Raw genomic sequence first — 21656 nt, forward strand, 5'->3', positions numbered from 1 at the left:
ATTTTAGTGTTATTACTGGCAAAAACTGTTCAGTTCTGTACAGAGAAGTCCCATCTCCGACATTAACAAGGGAGGAACTTTTAGTTGCCTGACGGGAATTATCATAGACAGCTTCATGTTATTATTCATAAAATGTTACTCATCCTATAGTGATCTATCAATAACACAGCTCCATTAAGAATTATTTTCAGGGATGCAAGTGGGATCACTTTCATAATGACATTAATTTCATCTGTATCTAGAGGTCACTCCATCCATTTAGGGTCAAATACTAAAAAATAAAAAGAAGCAGAGGCATTAACTGTAATGTGTCATTATAAACACCAGAATTTTACTTGCAGACTATGGCAAGTCTCCAAAGAATAAATGATAATGTGAAAGATGATTACACATACAGTACAACTGATGGTAAGGAAACTAATTTATCAAGATATGAAATCTTTAATATCAACCATAAGTATTTACATATTTTCGAGGACCTTTCAGGGAGCCCCTGTGCTATTTTGAGCTCAGACAATCAGGCCAGTGATTCAATGCAAGGCTCAGAAGGTTTGGTGCTGTTTGCTCTGTGAAGTGCTTGGGACACCATGGCTAAGCTACTTGAACTCAGATGGCTCCCAAGTCGTTCCCTGAAATTCTTTGGGATCTCTAGGGCTATATTTTGGGATGCTTTGGAGACCATGTGGTGCTGGAGTTGATATAAGCATTCTCCTATCTCCCAACTCTATACCATATATTTGATCACCACTGGGAAAAAATATTCTTTTCAAAGTCACTAAATATTTTGTGACTGACTCAAATATGAATAAGTTTTTCATAAGCTTGTTTCTTTAATTTTTATGACAAAATCTACTAGTTATTATATTGGTTTGGAAAGATCCTTGGAGTCCTAAAGAAAGAAAGAATGATCTTTGAGTGACCTTCTAATCCATGATTTCATATGTCCAGAAAAATGTTCTTCAAAAAGGTTAATTTTCACTTCTCATATTCCCCATCTTTCCAAAAGCAAAACCAGACTAAGTCTTCTACAAGATATATTACAATAATTTTTATTTTATAATATGTACTGATATTTATAGTATACAACTTTTTATAGATGAAATACCACTGAGTAGTCTGTACGGTTCATTGATTCACAGCGAGCATTTATCGAACTCTTATTAACTATGATGCCCACTTTGGAGAATACAAATCTCAGCCTTTATCCTGAATTATCATACAGTAATACAGTTTTAATAGCAGCATTTTCTCCTATTTATGTTTAGACCACTGTTAGATGCTATCAGCATTTAGTTTAACTCTCTCCCAAATCTAAAAGGTATTACAGTTCTTATTTTTATAGATGAAAAAATGTTGGCTTGGAAAGAAGTCATGTTAAACTTCTCAGGGTTTCAACACTAAGTAAGTGCCAGAGCTGGATACAAGCCCCGTTCAATCTAGCGCCAAGGTCTGTGTTGGTTTTTTCTTTTTTCCCATGAATCCACAGAGTGCAATTTACTTTGATCACAATCACATGCAATCCCCTTTCAGCCACCTATGACAGCCTGACAGGTTTATATTTGAAGCCTCAACCCAGTGATTACACAGGGAAGCACATTCTCGAGTTTATAAAGAAGCACCAGTGAAAAGGGATCATCCAGGTGTGAAATGGGAGTTCAGAGCTTGTTTTCTTGGATTGTTGCTGCTCAATTGTGTGTATACCAGTGTTCATTAAGATGTTTTAAGTATCTTCATTGGGCTCTAGTAACATTGATCTTATTTTTCTCTCTCTCAGGTATGGAAAAATTGTATCTACAAAGGCAATTCTTGACAAAAACACAAATCAGTGCAAAGGTATGTGTGAGTGCTTCTATATCCTGAGTTCTTCCCTATGCTGTTGCATCGAAGGCTCCTTGATGGCAGAAGTCCAGGCACCAGCTGCACAATGATCACTGTGTACAGTATATGGCAAACCTCTTTAATAATGCCTAGGCTTTGATGAGTTGTATTTCTAGTAACATTGCTCATTAATTTTTTTCATTAGCAAACAAAATGAAAATCACAAATCAGAACAAGTATCAAATTGCTTCAGCATAAAACTAAATTACCTCCTAACAACTTTGGGTTGTCTGATTTGAATGATATCATCAGTGATGCAAATTGATTTCCTATATAAAAATGAGGAACTCTGGGGAAAACTTTCCCATGCAAAACACATTTTAATCTCTCTGTTCTTTAAAGCTTTAGCAACACTGGTTGACTAGGAATGATTTTACTGATGTTCCCATTGTGTAGAAACTTCTGCTATAAGCATCTCACAGAATCTCAAGTTGCTATCATATGAAAGTTTCTTCCTTTCACCCGCCTCCCTCCCCTAAAATATTTCTGAAGTCATTTGACTGTACTTGTGGTTCGTGTTTCTTCATGTCTGGAAATCTTGTAGTCTTTTAAGCATTGCATAAAATTACTTGTGAAATCTATATGGTCTCTCTTGCATGACTAGTTCTTACTGGAAAATTGGAATGTTTCTTGAAACATATGTTATTTGTTGTTCCTCTAATCCAGTTTCTGCTATAATACTGAAACCAAGAAGTACAAGCAGAGCCAAGATTATACTAAATACTGTCCTTATTTCATAAGCAATTAAATGAGTATAATTTTTAGGTATGACACTTAAAAACTCCAAATATAACCTGATCTATTTGGGTAGTTAGTCATAATTTTTAGTTCAGCAATTTAAAGAAAAAAAAACACTCATATCTCCTATAAACTCACACATGCCCCACAAACTTAAATATTATAAGACAAAGAATAATAAAATTTTGCCTGGCATGTAATTGTTCAAATAAAATTTTTAAAGGAAACTGTACAGGACAAGAAAGACTGAGTGTTCCCCCCCAAAAAAAAAAATCCAGGAAACTAATTTTTACATACTTACTAGTATCCATGTATCAAAATAATGTATTTGAGTGTAAAATGGATAATTATAACAGCGGTATCCATAAAATATTGTAAAAAAAAAAAAGAATGTGAAGATGCCCCTTACAACAGTGAAGTAAAGTTTTAAAGCAAGGCAAGATAGATGGACTTTAGATAGGTTAGTATTTAGGAAAAAGAATTTCAAGGGGCTGGAGCAATATCACAGCACTTTGGGCATTTGCCTTGCACTCGGCCAACCCAAGTTCAATTCCCAGCATCTCATATGGTCCCCTGAGCACCGCCAGGAGTAATTCCTGAGTGTACATCCAGGAGTAACCCCTGTGCACTGCTGGGTGTGACCCAAAAAGCAAAAAAAAAAAAAAAGAATTTCAAAATGTAATGTAACAAATTAACCAAAAAGGAAAAAAGGAATATAGAGGTAACATTATTTGGTAGAAAGGAGAATAAGTTTTGGAAGGAATAATAAAATTATTCTGGATATTTTGAACTATATCATTTATGAAGATTTAAGTATTTTTTTAAGCACAGAATGCATGATCCTGTTTCAGAAAACTTAGTTTGACACAAGTGAGTGAAATCAAATTAAAAAATGGTAGAAAAAAAAGGTAGAAGAAAAACAATGTATATTTAAAATTGATAGTATAAGAGGCAAAGATGAAACAACACATAATTGAGAACAAAGTGGAATGGGAGTCATGGACATTTTCAGAGCTAATACTGAATATTGGCCATTAAAGTAAAAGAAAACAGTTTACACACATTCTCTCTGTCTCTGTCTCTATATTTCTGACTCTATCTCTGTCTCTCTCACACACATGCACACACACACACACACACACACACTCATACAGACACCTATACACACATGAAATCAACCTGTTGTGAGAAAGATGTCTTGACTACTTACTAAAGTGAGATGTCCAGAAGTGCTAAGGATTGGTTTTTTTTTTAAAGGAGAATGATCAATTGTATATTGGGTATGCCAAGTTAGAAGCTTTGTTGACAAGAAGCTGTAAGAGAGCTCAGCTCTGCAAATGGTAAATGAAAATGCAGAGGGTAGGGGCACCGAAGGATATCTTATAGAAAAGAAATGTGACTTGTATGTTAGGGCAGGCAGCTGCAGGCTGGAAGAAGTCTTGGAGACAAGGGGAGAGTCTTCACTCAGCCACTGTAATCAGATAGCACGATTAAAGCATAGAATATTAGAATACTGATTATAACCTCCAGACATACCCTATCTATTTTTGAGATATTTTAATTATATTTATAATATATAACAAATATATATGATAAATATATATTTATGTGTATGTATGTGTATGCATCAGAAACAAGAGAAAAAGGAGACACTCAAACCAAGAAGTCATTAGTATGACTGAGCATTAATTTAGAATATGAACACACACGTGTATGCATGATTGGGGTGGGAAGGGACTTCAAAGAAATACTCAGGGGGCTTGCCCATCCCTGAACATATTTATATATACAGACTGGATGGTTCAGTGTTAGAACCCTAAGGCTATGGGGTTCTTGGGCTCTATATTACCAGGGACCACCATGATCATATCCAGCAATGTTTGGCACCTCTAGTGCTCTACCTGGTGGTATTTGAAGGCCAGCCATTCACTATTAGAGATTAAAACAGGGTTATCAAGTTTGCAAAGCCTGTGCCTGACTCTCTGCTATCTGCCTAGTCCCTTTCTCTCTGTTTCTCTCTCTCTCTATATATATACAGATCCATATATACATGTCAATGTACATGTATATGTATATGTATGCACACATATACATATACATGTACATGTATACATATACATGTACATGTACATGTATATATGGCTAAAGATACATATGTATACATGGACATAGATATTTATACATATATATGGGTATATGCCTATAGATATAAAAATGTGCTTCACCAATTTGACAGATGCATATGTTTAAGATAACTTTTTAACTATTGGGTTTCCTGATCAAATAAAATTTTGTTAAAATTAATATGGATTTTATAAGGATTTTATAAGTAGTGTTTGAAAGTTATCTATTTAAAACATAATAAACACAGTAAAATAGAGCAGATATAATGGAGAGAAGAAAAGAGAGAACAAAAGGAGAGGGCAAAACACTGAAACAGAGACGGGTCAAGAGGGTGGAATGAACTTGGGAACCACCTAAAAAAATCACTTAAGACAAGATGAGCTTGAGGTGATATTATTTATGGAAGGAAATTAGACCTGTGCCTGTGAAGATGGCAGAATGAGTATGTAGTCATCATATCAAAAAAACCTCCCATTGCCTTTCCTGGTCTCCGCATTTGAAGGCTCTGCATAGCAATCTAAAATCTGAATCTTGCCTTCATCAGACACATGGAGTGATACCCTACATGTAAGTACACATGGTTGGCAAGGTTCCACTGTCACTTTCATGTTTGGCGTAAATAACTGTATCATTGTCATCCTGTTGCTCGTCGATTTGCTCAAACAGGCACCAGTAATGTCTCCATTGTGAGACTTGTTGTTACTGTTTTGGGCAGATCGAATACGCCATGGGTAGCTTGCTAGGCTCTGCAGTGTGGGTGTGATACTCTCTGTAGCTTGCCAGGCTCTCCGAGAGGGATGGAGAAATCGAACCTGGATCGGCCACATGCAAGGCAAACGCCCTACCCCCTGTGTTATCGCTCCAGCCTTTGACATAAATACTACTTTAATAATATTCGGAGTGCTACTTGGAATATTGCCTTTCAGGAAAATGGCCCTTGTAATGGTTTCAGGCAGTAATGACATGCAACTGGAAGGAGAGAGCATGTGTATTTGTATAAAATGGCTACAGTTGTTTATTAACAGTTGCATGTCATTTCAACCCTAAATTAGAAAGAGGAGAGAAAGGTAGAGATGGGAGTCACAAGGACTCCCCACTAACAGATCCAGTTGGAGAAAAGATGGTACTGAATAAAAGAGAAGACAAAAAACACCACTTGAAAGGGCTGCAGGAGAAGTGTCCCTAGGGTGAGTAAAATGATGATAGGAAACATGCATCACAAAGCAATTTTCAGTGATAGTTTATATCTTAACAAGTGGTAAACATTATAACAGGCAGATTTTCCTGTGCTGGTTATTGTGAAGCTGGTTTGTCCATTTATCACTAATGTGCTAAATTGATGTAGCAGTCTTTTAAATTAGTCAGTATGAGAAGAGCAATAAAGAACACTTTCCAAAATATTTTACTCAAACATTTAAAGATGTATATATTTCATCCTTTTCCTTGCAATGATTGTTGTTTTTGTTTTTTTTGGTTTTTTTTTTAATTTTTATGTCCTATTACATTGGCCAAACTCTATGTTAGAGCAGCAATAGTTGCTAGTGTGTTGTCAATATTTTTAAAATGATTGTGCCTAAAGTGTCTTCATTGATTGCAATAAAGAGAAAAATTATGAAAAAATAAAGATGTATATACTTCTATATATTCCTTTATCTTCTACTCAAGAATAAATATAGGAGGTACTAATTTTAGGACATATACAACTATTACAGATCCATTGAAATGTTAATTCTGAGAATCAGATTGCTGAATCCTAGAACATGTCTATTGTATGAGATAAATTTATCTTGAATTATATGAAAGTATACTACATACATTTTTGAGAGCCAGTATTGCTTACAATTTTGCCTGTAGTGTGTCCAAACTGCTCGGTTTGAATACTGTGTCTCTATTGAGTAGCTATCTAACCCACGTTAAAATGTCTCCACATGCTTGAGAACTTGTTTTCACATCTGTAAATTGTCAATAATAGCAGGGAGAGGCCAGAGAGACAGTAAGGGATAAGGAACCCCTGGTTCTACATCTGGTCTCCTGAGAACCACCAAGGTGATCCTAGAGCACTGAGCCAGTCAGATCTGGATATTGCTTAAGCCACTCCCCCACAAATAGCTGTAGAAAGGATTAGGAATTAAATGAGTTAATGCATGAATATAGACCCACGGTGTCTCATATATCTATATAAACTGAAGGTGTTACTGGTAGAAAATGGAAGTGTAAATTATTATCATGTTTGCATTTCTCCAATTCTGTTTGGTTGTATTTCTAAGCAGCTCTTAGGGGGGAAAATGAACTGGTTTCCCTTATAGTTTGATTGAATTTTCTATGAAACTGAAATAGCACATAATTGTCTGTTTTTATACAAAAGTGTCCAATGAATTAGGTAGATTATTTTTAATGATAGAAACTGGATATGTCTTGACCATTACATTATAAAATAAAGAAATGGAAATAGTTTGAAAATTGAGTTTTTCAAACAAAATCACTCAGATACTAATATATGTTGTTCTAAAACGAGAATTGTATTTGTTCTTCCTAGAAACACTTGCTTCTGAATCATTTGCAACTTTGCCTCCAGACTAAAACAATTAAGATGAAATTAAGATTAACAATTATAGAGATAAGATTTATTTGCTTCTAAAGTTAGGATAACAATTTAGATTGTCATGAAATGTTGGAAATCAAGTATATTCTATGCATGTTACATTTGAGAAGGTATATATACGCTATTCTCCTCAGAGTTAAATAGGCATCAAAATTAAGCTTGATGTACAGATACCTCTCCTCCCTGCCATTGTAGCATCCAAAAGAAAAGTTTTTTTTTTTTTTAGTTCCTTCATCCCAACTGTACCCAGAGGCAAACCAGGTAAACTATACTCTCCATGTTCTGGAAGGGATCATAGAGAACTCTTTCAATATAGCTTCTCCCCTTTCAAGACTGTTGTTTCTTGGGTGGTGGATGAACTGGCAGTTTTCATTCTATGTAATATGGCAACATAAAACAAAACAGTCACCATTGGGGCGGAATGACCAGAAAATGCTGAACAAAGCGGGCAACAGCTCCAGATGGAGAATAATGAGAAACAGACCACAGTTCATTCAGACACTCAAACACAAGGACAAAATAAAGCTATTATCCAAGTCACAGGGATTGTATTGTCTTTTCTTTTTTTTAATTTTTGTTTTCTCATGTGTTTTCCTCCTGGTTTCTGTGTATTTGCTAATTTAAAATGGAATGAATGCAGCTATTATAAAACTAAGTGTAAATCTTTCCTGCATTGACTTCCTCTTTTTCAGTTTGACTTCCTTTTACTGCTTCAAGCTCCCACCCCCACCCCACCATTTCTTCTGACAGGGTGTGTATTTGGAGCACAGCGAATGAGTAATGGATATTCCATAGAAAGTTTCCATGCCTAATAGCCATAGGATATGAGAGTAGTTAGCGTGTGCCAAGCATACCAACTTCTAAGAGTTTGAAATATTCCTTTCCACCTTTGTTGTCACAGGCTGGTTGAATTATATTTATGGAATCTTATGTTGCCTTAAACATTTCATTAGACTCATAAAATCAAGGTTGAATACAAGTCTCCAGAAGTTCTGAAATCATTTCTAGGGCTATCATTCCTTTTTGAAAAAAAAAAAAAAAAAGCATTTCAACTTTGTATTTCTTTGATTAAAATACATAAATCTGCATGTTTTCCTTATTTCACAAGAGGGAGAGAACCCACCCAGCTTGTTTTACATAGTTCTACCAGTTCTAGATTTATGGACAAGGTATGCATGATCTTTTTTTCTTTTAAGAGTGAAGAGGGGGCTCTCAAGCAGTGCTAAGGGGCCCAGGGCCACTCTTGGTAATTCTCTTGTCATCCAGATCAGACTGTTCAACCTTAGTGCCAAGTAATATAGTACTGTTAAGGCCCTCAGTGCTCACCAGGATTACTCTGATGATGCTTAGAGGCCTATACAGCTGTACTTTGCCGTGAGCCGAGCCTTGTAGCACTGAGATTAAACTTTATAACTTTATAGTCTTTCCCTTTCGAAGAATCTGCCTCTTATCCCTGGGATATCTATCCTTTCCTTCCATGGTCTTTTTTTGTTTTTGCTTTTTTTTTTTTTTAGGGTCACACCTGGCGATGCACAGGGGTTACTCCTGGCCCTGCACTCAGGAATTACTCCTGGCGATGCTCAGGAGACCATATTGGATGCTGGGAATTGAATCCGGGTTGGCCGCGTGTAAGGCAAACGCCCTACCTGCTGTGCTATCGCTCCAGCCCCCTCCTATGGTCTTTTAAAAAAGTATTTCAAGGTTACTATGAAGTCAGGCAATTGGAAAAATTTAGAATGAATCAATTGTATTTCTTTTTAAATTTACTTCTGGGCTTTATAAGCAAATTATATAGTGAATCTATTATTCCACCTATCAGCACACTAAATATTTTATAGGATCCTTTATTTTTTATGATTATGTTGGTCATTATTATAACTACTACTATTTCTAGTAGGCTGGGTTTACTTTGAAAATTCCTAGAGATAAATTTAAGACAAAATGTTAAAAAATACACGAGGATATTTGTTTAGCAAATGAGAAAAGGTGTGGACTTCTGTATTAAATGTTATGAATTTGAAGGAAGAGTAAATATTATACTTCATCACGCTTTTAGGTAGTATCCTTATGTGGTTTGGATGCCACCCCTTCCCGGCGGATCACTACCAGTAAATCGCAATGACAGGCTCCTGGGTGGAAAATAGAGGTGTGAATGGAGTTGTTTGGTTTTCAGAAAATAGCAGAGCTATCTTGCATTGCTTGATACAGAAACAAATCATATAAGGGAAGGAGCCTAACATGGAAAGCCTATTTTCTAGTATCTTTATTTCTCAATATGTATACAAACTAAAATAAATGTACTATGAAATTTATGAGTCTGAAGAATTACATTCTGAGAGCAATAGATACCTCCCTCAGGTGGGCTCACACTCTATTGAACAGGAATAAGCTCATGAAGCAAAATGACCTGAAAAGTAGATGTATTCAATTTTCAAAAAAAAATAGGATTAGGTGGAGAGACCGAGACAGACAGAGAAGGGAAAGAGACAGAGAGGTGAGAGGGACAGAAAGGAAAACTGGAAAGAAAGAACTTCCACATAAACACCGGTGTTCCCCTTTGAAGGATAAGGTATGTGATACTTCTCCAAATTTTGGGGTGAATTTTACACCAATCTGGTCCATTATTTATTTCACCACTATCCACTAGTGATCACTATCTAAATATATTTTGCTTGTTTGCTTCATTTGACATTAGCAGTGACTTTTATTCTCATTTCAGAAAAGAAAATCCTTTGTAGAGTAACTTTTATAGCATTAGTCAGTAGAAAAATTACCCTAGAATTGTCCTTTATGTATCTTTTAATAAAATTTTCATGAGGGACTGCTTTTGAGAAAATGTCCACTTTTACAGTCTTAGAGCCAGAATTAGGAAAGAATAACTACTTTAAAGGTTACCGGTTTCCATTTGTTGTCTCCAATTTAGCCAGACATCTCCAAACAGACATTTTCCCTGTGAACAATAATCCTTCCAAACCTATTATTTCCCATATAAGAACATTAAATATTTTGGAGAGTTTTTTATTTTTTATGTTGATTATGATTATTATAACCACTAATATTACTTTTTGCTCTTCAAAATGCTTTAGAGATAAATGTAAAAACTATATATTTCTGTCTTGAAAGTCATAAAATTGCAAATTTTTTCTCTGAAAGTGTTTTATAGCTATATTGATAAGGCACTCTTGTGAATCATTGTTAATATACATAGTATCTTAACAACTTGTTAAGATACAAATGAAACTAACTGTAAACATTAGATGTAATCAGAATCATTGCTGTTTTAAGAGTATATTTATATTTGAAAGAATCAAATTCTATTAAAAATCTTCATGATATTCTTGAAAAAATTATTTATGTATTGGAAAAGTTAATTTAGGGGTTTAAAAAAGTCTTAAAAATATTAGCACCATTCTCCTTTTATCCAGTACTTTTACTAGTTGGTGTCCTCTAACTTATACTTCTGTTGGGATATCTGTTAGCAATCTTGTCCTTCAATTCCCTGTTTTAGAATTTAACTTATATTAAAAAGCTTCTTATCCTTACTACTCTTTGGTAGCCTTTTGTCAGTATTCATCTTCTCAAGAAGTCCTCAATATTTTTCATATAGTCAAAACATTTATTGCACAACTTCCTCTGAGTACTGTGTAGGATAAAGATCCCATGGTATATTATCTCTTTAGCTATTAGGATTCCTTTACATCATTTTCCTAGATTATAAATTTCTTATAATTCTGGTGATAGTATTTTTTATTACAAAGATATGGATATATTAATACAGTAGTTAAAAAGATTCCAGAAGCTTTCTATATCCCTCCAGATGGAGCATTGATGAAAAGAGTAAAATAGCAAGGTCTAAAGACATAGAGATAGATATATTTCCCGGATTTGTTCTTTGCATGTAAACTACATTTTTTGGCTTTTTTGGGTCACACCCAGCAATACTTATGGCTTATTCCTGGCTCTGCACTCAGAAATTACTGCTGGCAGTGCTTGGGGTACCAGATGGGATGCTGGGGATTGAACCAGTTTGGGCTGCATGCAAGGCAAACTCCCTACCCGCTATACTATCACTCTGGCCCCATGCATGTAAAAATTTTAACCAAGTTATAAGTTTAGAATTACATCTTTTACTGGCTTAAAGTTATTTCCACTATTGATAATTCAATAAATTTTGGAAAAATTCTAAATAGCATTTTTATATAACGTGTATGTGTATTAATTAAAATTTGTGTAACTATAATAACACATAAATCAATGTTCTTTCACATATAGAGTTTCAAGAAATATCAATTTTTAAAAAGTTACTTAGTCCTTTTAAGATTTTAAAGTTAAAGCCTATAACAATAAACTCTCTTAAGTAATAATGTTAGTTGGGGATGTTACACAACATCCTTAAGTATCAGTTTCTGTAACTGTTAATGGGGTTGTCATTCCTAGGATTAAAAGACTTTGTGAAATTATCTGGAGTCATGTGTGTAATGTATCTGGCACACATATTAGGTAAAATTTTCTATAGTATTAAACTTTGGATTTCTTCTAAAAAAAGTCATATTAACTAGAAGTCCTGCATATCTGGTGTAATATAATGCATTCTGAGTAAATTTAAGTGTTCACGGGATGTGTGTTTTATGAACTGATGCATATTTATTGGGACTGGATTTTTAATAGCAAGAAATGTCAGTGTCTGCAGAATATTTCTTTCATACATTTTGGTGTTGACTATATGATAGCCCTGTGGAATTTTCAAGACCTATAAACTCAATGTGTTTGAGGAAAAGCACATTTTGTATCAGTGGCAGGTGGTGGAATTCATTCTAATTGAGTTGGATAGGTTCTGGGGGAAATGATGCTTCTTTGTTCACTCTTTGTTATGCTCTATACTCCATAAGGTTGTTTTACATATTTAATGACTTAAAAGGTGGTGTGGGTGACAGGGGAGAGAAGGGAGACCAAGATTCTTGCTTCATTTGTTTTTGAAACTATAGTAAATCACATTTTTTTAAAAGACATGGTTATTTGTAACTTGAATTAATACTTGCCATTTTTTATCAAATTAGTAGAGATTCATCATGTTAGTAAAATAGTCATTTTTCTTTTCTAAAGAAATGAATAGTTATGACTATGCCTCAAGGAAAAATAGGCATAAGGCTAAAAAAAGTACTCTGAAGACCTAAACTGAAATGGAAAGACCAATACATCATTGTTGTAGTCTTGGACATGGCTCTAACGAGCTGAAATGTCTCTTTATCCAAATTATTAAAAATGTAATGCCTTTCATCTGATTATTTAAACCATAAAATGGTTTCCTGTCTATGCTATAGTATAAGAGAGAGTAGTTATGTTTGCTTTTAATTTGTGTTACTTATTACATCTCTTTTAAAACAAACAGTTCATTTTAATTACTGGCCTTCCATATATACTTTACTGACCATTCAGCTTAAATTGCTAAGAATTGAAAGAACTCTATATTAATGAAACATCTTTAGAGTACCTGCTTCCGCTAGTTTTAAGGACTCCGTTTATTCAAATAAAAAATAACTTAATGACTGGAGTGTTAACACAGCAGGAAGGGTACTGCCTTCCATGCAGCCGATCTGGGGACTGTCCTTGGCATTCCATATGGTCCCCTGAGCACTGCCATCAGTGATGCTTGAGTGCAGAGACAGAAGTAACACCTGAGTATTGATTACTATAGCCCCCAAACCAGGAAAAAAAGGATAGAAAGAAGAAGGAAAAAAATAATCTGTTTACTATTTTCTGGGAGTTTTGTTGTTGATATTTATTTTTTAACTGAATTACTGTGTGATACATGGTTAAACAATTTTCATGATTGGGTTTCAATCATACAATGTTCAAGCAGCTGCCCTTTCACCAGTGTACATTTCCCATCACTATTGTTCAAAGTTTCCCTCCAGCCACCCTCCCCCCGCCCCACACACACAACCTGCCTGTATGGCAGACAGCCTTCACCCTCTCCTTTTGGGTACTGTGGCTTGCACTATAGATACTGAAAGATTATGCATATTTCTTTACTCTATTTACATACTTTCAGCATTCAGTTCTTGAAGAGAGTGATCATTTCCAACTCTTATTGTCACAGTGATCCCTTCTCTATCCTAACTTCCCTTCACCCACAGCATACCTGTATGCTTTCATTTGACCTTTGACCAGTCCTGGCCCCTGATTTTTCTATTCTTGGATATTAGTCTCATACTAAGTTTTTATATCCCACAATCATTGTCATGATTCCAGATTTATCTGGAAATAAATCATTTAATGCTTAAACTGTAGATATCACAGTTACTCATGTTACCAAGATTTGAAAATATAAGAGCAAAAATAAAAGACGTTAAGAAAGCATGCTAGGCTTTCTGTTTAGGGTGACAAGAAAAATGACCATATTTGAGGTTCAACTGAATAAAATCAAGTGATAAAACGTATTGAGGAATATATACGTTAAGAAGTTTTAGAATTGATGTCTTTGGGGGGTATTTGTTATAATAAAGTAAAAAATGTAGACTTTTTTAATGATAAAAGAAAATTCTGGAAAAAAAGGATTATCGGATTATCTGAGGCAGATTTTGAGGCCATCTTTTTTGTCAAAAATACTATTAAAATGTGTATAAAAAAGATTGTCTGGCAAGATAGATAGTACAGGAGTTAAGATACTTGCCTTATGTTCAGCAGACCTTGGTTCAATATGAAAAAGTAAGCCCTGAGCACTGCAAAATATGGTCCAAGAACAAACAAATTAATATAAACTAAGGATTCTTCATGGTTTTCATGATAGTTTGGAAAAAAGAGATCAGAATATTTATAATGTGATATGACATCTATTGTATAAATAATGGCTATCACTGTACTTTGTAAGGAGAAGCACATGATGCGTTAGAAATTATTTTATTATGGAAAGCCTTTAAAATTTGTTTCAGGGAGCCTGGAACACCAGCCTTTTCTGTGGTCTATGTTTGTTCCCAACTCTGCGATCAGCAGTAACCTTGGTGATGCTCAGGTGATCATAAGTGGTGTTGGGATTTAAACCAGATTATAATACCCAAAGCTTCATTCGTGAAAAGTGCTTTATCTCCTGTACTATCTCATTGATCCGAAAATATTATTTTAAAATAAAGATCTAGGAACCAAAGCAATAGTATGGGATGTTGGGTGATTGTCACATACAGCTGACCTGGACTTGATTCTTGATAGCAGATATACCCTACACACTGCTGAATGATCCCTGAACATAGAGCCAAGAGTACACTCTAATTACTGTTGGCCTGGGCTCCCAAACAAAACAAAAACAGTAAGTACAAAAAGATGTACTTATTTAGGGTATTTGTCATTTGTCTTTGGTGTGTTTCACTGGATCATTACTGTCGTCATACTAATTAGCATGCCATCTTCTTCCATGGTATTAGTATTGTGTATGTGTATGATGTGAGCACAAATTAAATTAATCTCTTAAAGAATTTCCAGTATTCAAAGCTGTATTAAGAGCTCTAATTACCATCAGATCATCATACCTTAGATCTCTAGACTAATACATTCTATAGAGTTGCAACTCTGTACCTTTGGCCACTTTCTCATTTCACCCATCTTTTTACCCCTGTATAAACCTTACAAATCTCTGTTAATATATCACCGTATCACTGTCATCCCATTGTTCATCGATTTGCTCAAGCGGGCACCAGTAACATCTCCATTTGTCGTAGCCCCGAGATTTTCTCTTTACTTGTCCTTCCCAATGGTGCCACATTGGAGGTTCTTTCAGTGTCGAGGGAATGAGACCATCGTTTTTACTGTTTTTGGCATATTGAATATGCCATGGGGAGCTTACCAGGCTCTGTAAGAGCTGGCAGGATACTCTTGGTAGCTTGCTGGGTTCCCTGAAAGGGAGAATTAGACACTAAGATGTCTTTTCCTCTACCAGGAGCTTTTTTTTTATAGTATCTGGATCTTGGCCATTGATTAGATTACATGGTGCTGGGGGGCAGTATGTGGGTGTGACTGCCAAGTTACTGGAAAATGGGGGAACTGGGTGGAGGAGGTACAGTCCCAGTCCCAGCAGGCTTGGCGATCTCAGCCCCGAGTCCCACATACCTGGGTTCCTCTGCCGTCTCTTCATGGATGAGGCTCATCTGAGCGTGTGGACAGTGGCCTTGAGCATGACTGTGGCTGGGCTCTCATGGTCTTCAGATCGACTCTGCTCAGGGCAGCGAGGGAAAATCAACCTGCCTTCCTCGGATGAGGCACTGGTGAAGACAGCCAGGCACATGGGCAAAAGACTCTAGACTAGAGTGAGACTCTAGACAAGAAGCTGTTAATATATATTTCATATATATACATGCATATATGTGTGTATATATGTACATATAAATATATATGGCATTTTAGGTTTGACAGATATGTGAAATTATAGTGATTTTCTTTCTGAATTTGACTTTTACCTAGCATAATGTTCTCCAAATTCATCAATGTTGTTCAAATTGGCAGACTCTCGTTTTGTTAATGATGATTAACATTTTTTGTTAATTTATTTCACACTTTATTTATCTATTCATTCATCAGTGGATACTTAATGTTGTTTACATGTCTTGGACCTTTGAATAATGCTTCAGTGAATGTTTGGTATAGTGATCTTTTCTGGGTATTTATTCCATCTCCCTAAGAATATCCAGAAGTGGTATGGTTCTATCATGCCATTGTTTCACTTTTAGCTTTTGAAAACTTCTATAAAGACCATATCAAGTTGTATTTTCATCATTGTGCAAGAATTTTCCTTTTATTCACATTGTTGTGAGTATTTGTATTTTGTTAGGTAAAAACCACTGTAATCGGTGTGAGGTGATATCTCACTGGGTTTCGCATCTCCTTGAAGAATAGTGAGACTGAATTATCTTTCTTATACCTTTTAGCCATCTGTATATTATCTTTGGAAAATTGTCCATTTAAGCCTTTTATCTATTTTTAATATGGTATACAAAGTGAAAAGAAAAAGTTAAATGATAGTTCGAGCAGATGCTGAAATATCCTTTGACGAGTTTCAGTACCCATTCATAACAAAAATTCTCAATAATATAAGAATCAGAGACTTGTACTATATACAACAAACTCACATCCAAAAATATACTCAGTGGTGAAAAACAGAAGTATTTTCCTCTGGGACTGGACACAAGACAAGAATGTCCACTTTTCTCTACTATATTTAATGTTTTGGAAATATTCACCAGAGCAACCAGGCAAGTAATAGAAATTAAAGACATTCAGATTGAAAAAGAAGATTATTCTCAGGTTATTCTTTAAAAAAATGGCAGCATGCACAGAAAACCCATAAGAATCCACTATAGAAGCTCTTAGAAACATTAAAGTAAATATCACATGCTGTAAAATAGCTTCGCAAAGTATACTCATTGAAGTGCTGACTACAATAACCAAGATATGGGAATAACCCAAATGTCTGATGACAGAAATTGATTCAGAAGTTGTGACATATACACAAAAATTTTGTTTTTAATTAAAAAATGTCATTTACAAAATTATTTATAGATGAGTGCTAGGTATAAAATTTTTTGAAAACCAATCCTGTCACCAATGACAACTTCCTTGCACTAGTATCCCCACTTTGCCTCCCCACCCATCCACCCTATCCTGTCTGTCAGCTTGATAAGCACATTATAAACTTTCGGTGGTTGCAGCTTAGATATCATGTCTTCAGTTTTGTTTAAAATGTGTTTGGGATTTATGGCTACACCACTCACCCATATTACCATTATCACTGAAACCCTGATGTCTGTTCACCCATTACTTCCCATTATCTTCTCTCCCCAACATCCCCAAATTTCTTTCCTTCTCTGTCATTCTTCTCTCTAAACACTGTTCAAGGGTGATCTAAGCATCCTCTTTTTACATTCCCTCATCTGTCATTCTATGTACCCAGACAAGTGAGGTCATCCTGTGTTTTTCTTTCTTCTTCTGTCTTACTTCACTCTATATGATGTTTTCCAGTTCCAATCACACTGCAGCAAATTGCATTATTTATCATTCCTTAATGCCTCATAGTATTCCACTATGTATGTATACCACATCTTCATAATCTCTTTATATGTTGTTGGGTCCTTAGGTTGATTCTATATCTTAATTATTGTACTGAGTGTAGCAATGAATAATGATGCACATAAATCCTTTTTAGAGAGTGTTTTTATGTCCATGAAGAGGATGCCCAAAAGTGGAATTGCTGGTAATATGACAATGCAATGCTAAGTTTACTGAGAACTCTCCTTATTGTTTTCCAAAGGAGTTATTTCGAACAACATTCCCCCTAGCAGTGGATGAGAATTCTGTTTTCATCATGTCCCTGCCAACACAGACTATCCCTACTATTTTTGATATGTGCCATTCTCACTGATGTGAGATGGTATCTCATTGTAATCTTGATTTGTATTTTCTGATAATAAGTGATGCTGAGCATTTTTTCATGTGTCTACTGGCCATCTGTCTGTCTTCCTCTGAGGAGTGTCTGTTCACTTACTTTCCCCCATTTATTTATAAGGTTTTTGAATTTTTGTTCTTGTTCTTGATCTTTGTGAGTACTTTATATATGCTGGATATCAAACGTTTATCAGATGTGTTCAATGCAAATAATTTTCCCATTCAGTTGGCTGATTTTCAGTTTCAGCCCATGATTCTTTTGCTATGAAGATGCTCTTTAATTTAACTTAGTCCCATATGTTTATTTTTTATTGTGTTGCCTTTGACAGTGGTATCAGATCATTGAATATATCTCTGTGGTCTAAATCTTTAAGTGTTCTGTCTATATTTTCCTCAGTGTACTTTTTAATTTCTGGTCACATCTCAAGGTCTTTGAGCTACTTTGAATTGACTTTTGTGTTAGGTGTAAAATATAGATCCAACTTTAATTTCTTGCATGTAGTTATCCAGTTTTCAGAGCACCGTTTGTTGAAGAGGCTACCTTAAATCCATTTCATGTTGTCAGCTCCCTTATTGAAAATGAACTGCATATATATGTGTGTATATATACATATATATGTTTTCATAGGGTATTTGGTTTTGACTCATTGATCAGAGGGTCTATTATTATTCCAATATCATGTGATTTTGATCACTTTAGCTTTCTAATGCTGTTCCATATTAGGTACTGAAATTTATTGAGTTTTTTATTTTTCAGTATGACTTTGACTATTCACAGTCTTTTTTGATTCAATACAAACTTGATTATTGACTTTTCTAGATTCTGGAAGAATGTCATCTGAATATTGATGGAGGTTGCATTGAATCTATATAATAGCTTAGGTAGGGTAGTCATTTTAATAGTATTGATTCTTCCAGTCCATGAGTATGAGGTATTTTTCCATTTCCTAAATTCTCTCATCTTTTTTAAAAGTGATTTTAACTTATCGTGGTATATATCTCCAAGTGTCTTGTTAAGCTGATTCCTAGACACTTGATGTTTTTGGATACTATGATAGCACAGCAGGTAGGGCGTTTGCCTTGCATGCAGCAGATCCGGGTTCGATTCCTCCACCCTTCTCGGAGAGCTCGGCAAGCTATTGAGAGTATCTCACCCACCAGGCAGAGCTTGGCAAGTACCTGTGGCATATTTAATACGCCAAACCAGTAACAAGTCTCAGAATAGAGACGTTACTGGTGACTACTCGAGCAAATTTATGAAGAACGGGACAACAGTGACAGTGACAGATTTTTAGTGTGATAGATTCCTTGATCATTTTCTCCTCTGATTCATTCTTTGCATATAATAATGCGACTGATTTTTTTATATTGATTTTATATAGCCGGTCATTTTGCTGTTTTGGTTTCTTCTGGAAGCATTTTTGTGAACTGTTTAAGGCCTTTTAAGTATATCATCATGTAATCTGCAAATAGTGTTAATTTTTGTTATTCTTTTCTGATTTGGATTCCTTTAATTAGTTTTTCTTGCCTGATTACTGTGTTGAATAGAAATGGAGAGGATTTACATCCTTGTCTTGCTCCTGATCTCAGGGGAATTCTTTCAGGTTTTCACCATTAAGGATGGCACTGACAGTGGGCTTGTTATAGATGGCCAGTATTACCTTGATGAAGGCTCTGTCTATTTTGTTTATTTTTTGTAAAAACCAGCTTCTATTTTAATTGATTCTTTGCATTGCTTTCTTGATGTCTGTTGTTAACATTTGCTTAGTTTTCACTATTTCCTTCATTCTTCTAGTTTTTAGGTTTGTTGTTTTTTCTTTAGATTTTTGAGATTTGTGTTTAGATTCTGGATTTGGGCTTTTTCTTCTTTTTAAATGAAGTCCTCATTATTAAGAATTCCCTCCTTGGGGCTGGGGTGATAGCACAGCAGGTAGGGCATTTGCCTTGCACGCGGCCAACCCGGGTTCGATTCCCAGCATCCCATATGGTCCCCTGAGCACGGCCAGGGGTAATTCCTGAGTACAGAGTCAAAAGTGACCCTGAGCATCACTGGGTGTGACCCAAAATGGAAAAAAAAAAGAATTCCCTCCTTAATGTAGATTTTGCTATATCCCATATATTATGGTGGCTTGTGTCTTCACAAGGAATTAGTTTTAAGGAATCTTTTTATTAGTTTGAAAAGGCAGTTTATACAGAATCTATATTTGTAAATTTTTATATGTTTGTGCTTTGCCCTAAAATGTAATATTTCCTGGAAAATGACCATGTGTAGTAGAGAAGAATGTGTATTCCAATTTGGGTGTGTAGTTGGGGGTGGTTGGGGAGAATGTAGAGTCCTGTATGTGTCCAATCCAACAATCCCAGTTCTTTCAGTTTCTTATTTAGGCTCTTGTCTCTTTACTGATATTCGGTCTAGTTGATCTATCTGGTGGGAAAAGTAGTACGGTGAAGTTTCCCAGGATTGTGTTTTCATCGGTGTGTTTCTTTAGGTTTGTGAGCAGAAGCTTTATGAACTTTGGTAAGCCTTCGTTTGGTACATAAATGTTGATGACAGTATTTCTTGACCTATTGTTCCCTTGACTAATAAGTAGTGCCATCATATTTGTCTAGCAAAGAATTGTTCTTTGACTACAACATTGCTTAAAGGTATTGAGATGGGAAAGCTTCTTCATGGATCCTAAACCACTTTTATTCCTTGAAATTTGCCCCCATCTCTCATTTGTGTACCTGCTTGAAATCTGAAATCATGCATATCTTCAATATTAAATGTCAATATACTCAGAGCTTTTGTTATCCCCATTTTCCTGATGAGGAAACAAACCTGGAGATGTAGGTCACGTGTCAATATGTAGCCAGCCTCCAAACAGAAACATACCTGCCACAGCCTACCCCAACTGTTAGTTCTGTTTCCTTAGAAATAATTCTCATAAGTAAATGATCCCAGATGTTATTCTTTACATGCAGACACAATATGATGTTTTTATTTTTTATTACTTTGAGTCAAGTATGTCAGGTTGGGAAAAACAGATTAGATCTTCTACACATCCTTCCCACCATAAGCATTGATTAAGGGTTTTATGGTTTGTTTTGCCATTTAATTCATATTTTTTTTAAAAAATGTACAGATTCAGTCTTGAAAGTGAGTGCATCTTATTTTTTTAAAAAAATCGTTTTGCTGTTCTTAAAGTCAATTTTATTTTTTTATATCTTGAGAATGGCTTTCTGTTGTCTCCAATTTTGCACATAAGTTATATTGACAAATGTTGAGCCTTTTGACTGTGTTAACTTTAAAGCGACCTGCGGTTTAATCAATTGTAAGTGGAAAAATATCACAGAGTTATGGATGGTGGTAGGAAGATGAAAAGTAATTCTGAATCTTTTTTTTCTGGTTTCAGTGAGGCATATGCTTCCTTACAGAGTCTTTATGGTGGAGTTTCACAGAAAACACCTTCTTTTATCTTATTTCAGTTCTGTTTGGCTTATCTCCCTTGTATACTCATGGGGATAAGGCTAAGACCTCTGAAGAGGCCACTCTATTCCAATTACTTAGCCAGGCTCCCTTCTTCTCTTAAATAGTTTACACTTAGTTGTTGAGAGTGTTAGGGGGTCATTATCTACTTGATGGATGAATCCATGAATAAACAACTCTTTTCTATTTGGATTCTAAAGGTAGGAGAAAGTAAAATCAGGGAGACTTCATGTTTTGAATTTGTCCATGGATCAGATCTTATAGTAACACAGGCAAATGATTGTTAAGATCAGTTTTTCCTTTTTCAATCTGGTTTTTCTCAAAAGTTGCTTCCCTGTCTGCGTAATTTCTTGGGTTTTCAAGTTGCCTTCAAGTCTCTCAATGCAATCCAAAGGCTGTCTCATATCTCATTCCTGT

At 35.3% G+C, this 21656-nt stretch overlaps 1 protein-coding gene across 8 annotated transcripts in view; it reads left to right on the forward strand.

Moving 5' to 3' along the window:
• The window catches only part of RBMS3 (RNA binding motif single stranded interacting protein 3), an 803180-nt gene that overhangs the window by 234942 nt on the left and 546582 nt on the right, over positions 1–21656 (forward strand). For all 8 annotated transcript variants that reach the window (XM_055135539.1, XM_055135543.1, XM_055135544.1 and 5 more), the window contains exon 3: positions 1775–1833. In XM_055135539.1, coding sequence (XP_054991514.1) covers positions 1775–1833 — 59 coding nt within the window. The remainder of the gene's footprint in view (positions 1–1774; positions 1834–21656) is intronic.

Source organism: Sorex araneus, chromosome 4 (genome assembly GCF_027595985.1).
Source record: "Sorex araneus isolate mSorAra2 chromosome 4, mSorAra2.pri, whole genome shotgun sequence".
Classification (NCBI taxonomy): Eukaryota; Metazoa; Chordata; class Mammalia; order Eulipotyphla; family Soricidae; genus Sorex; species Sorex araneus.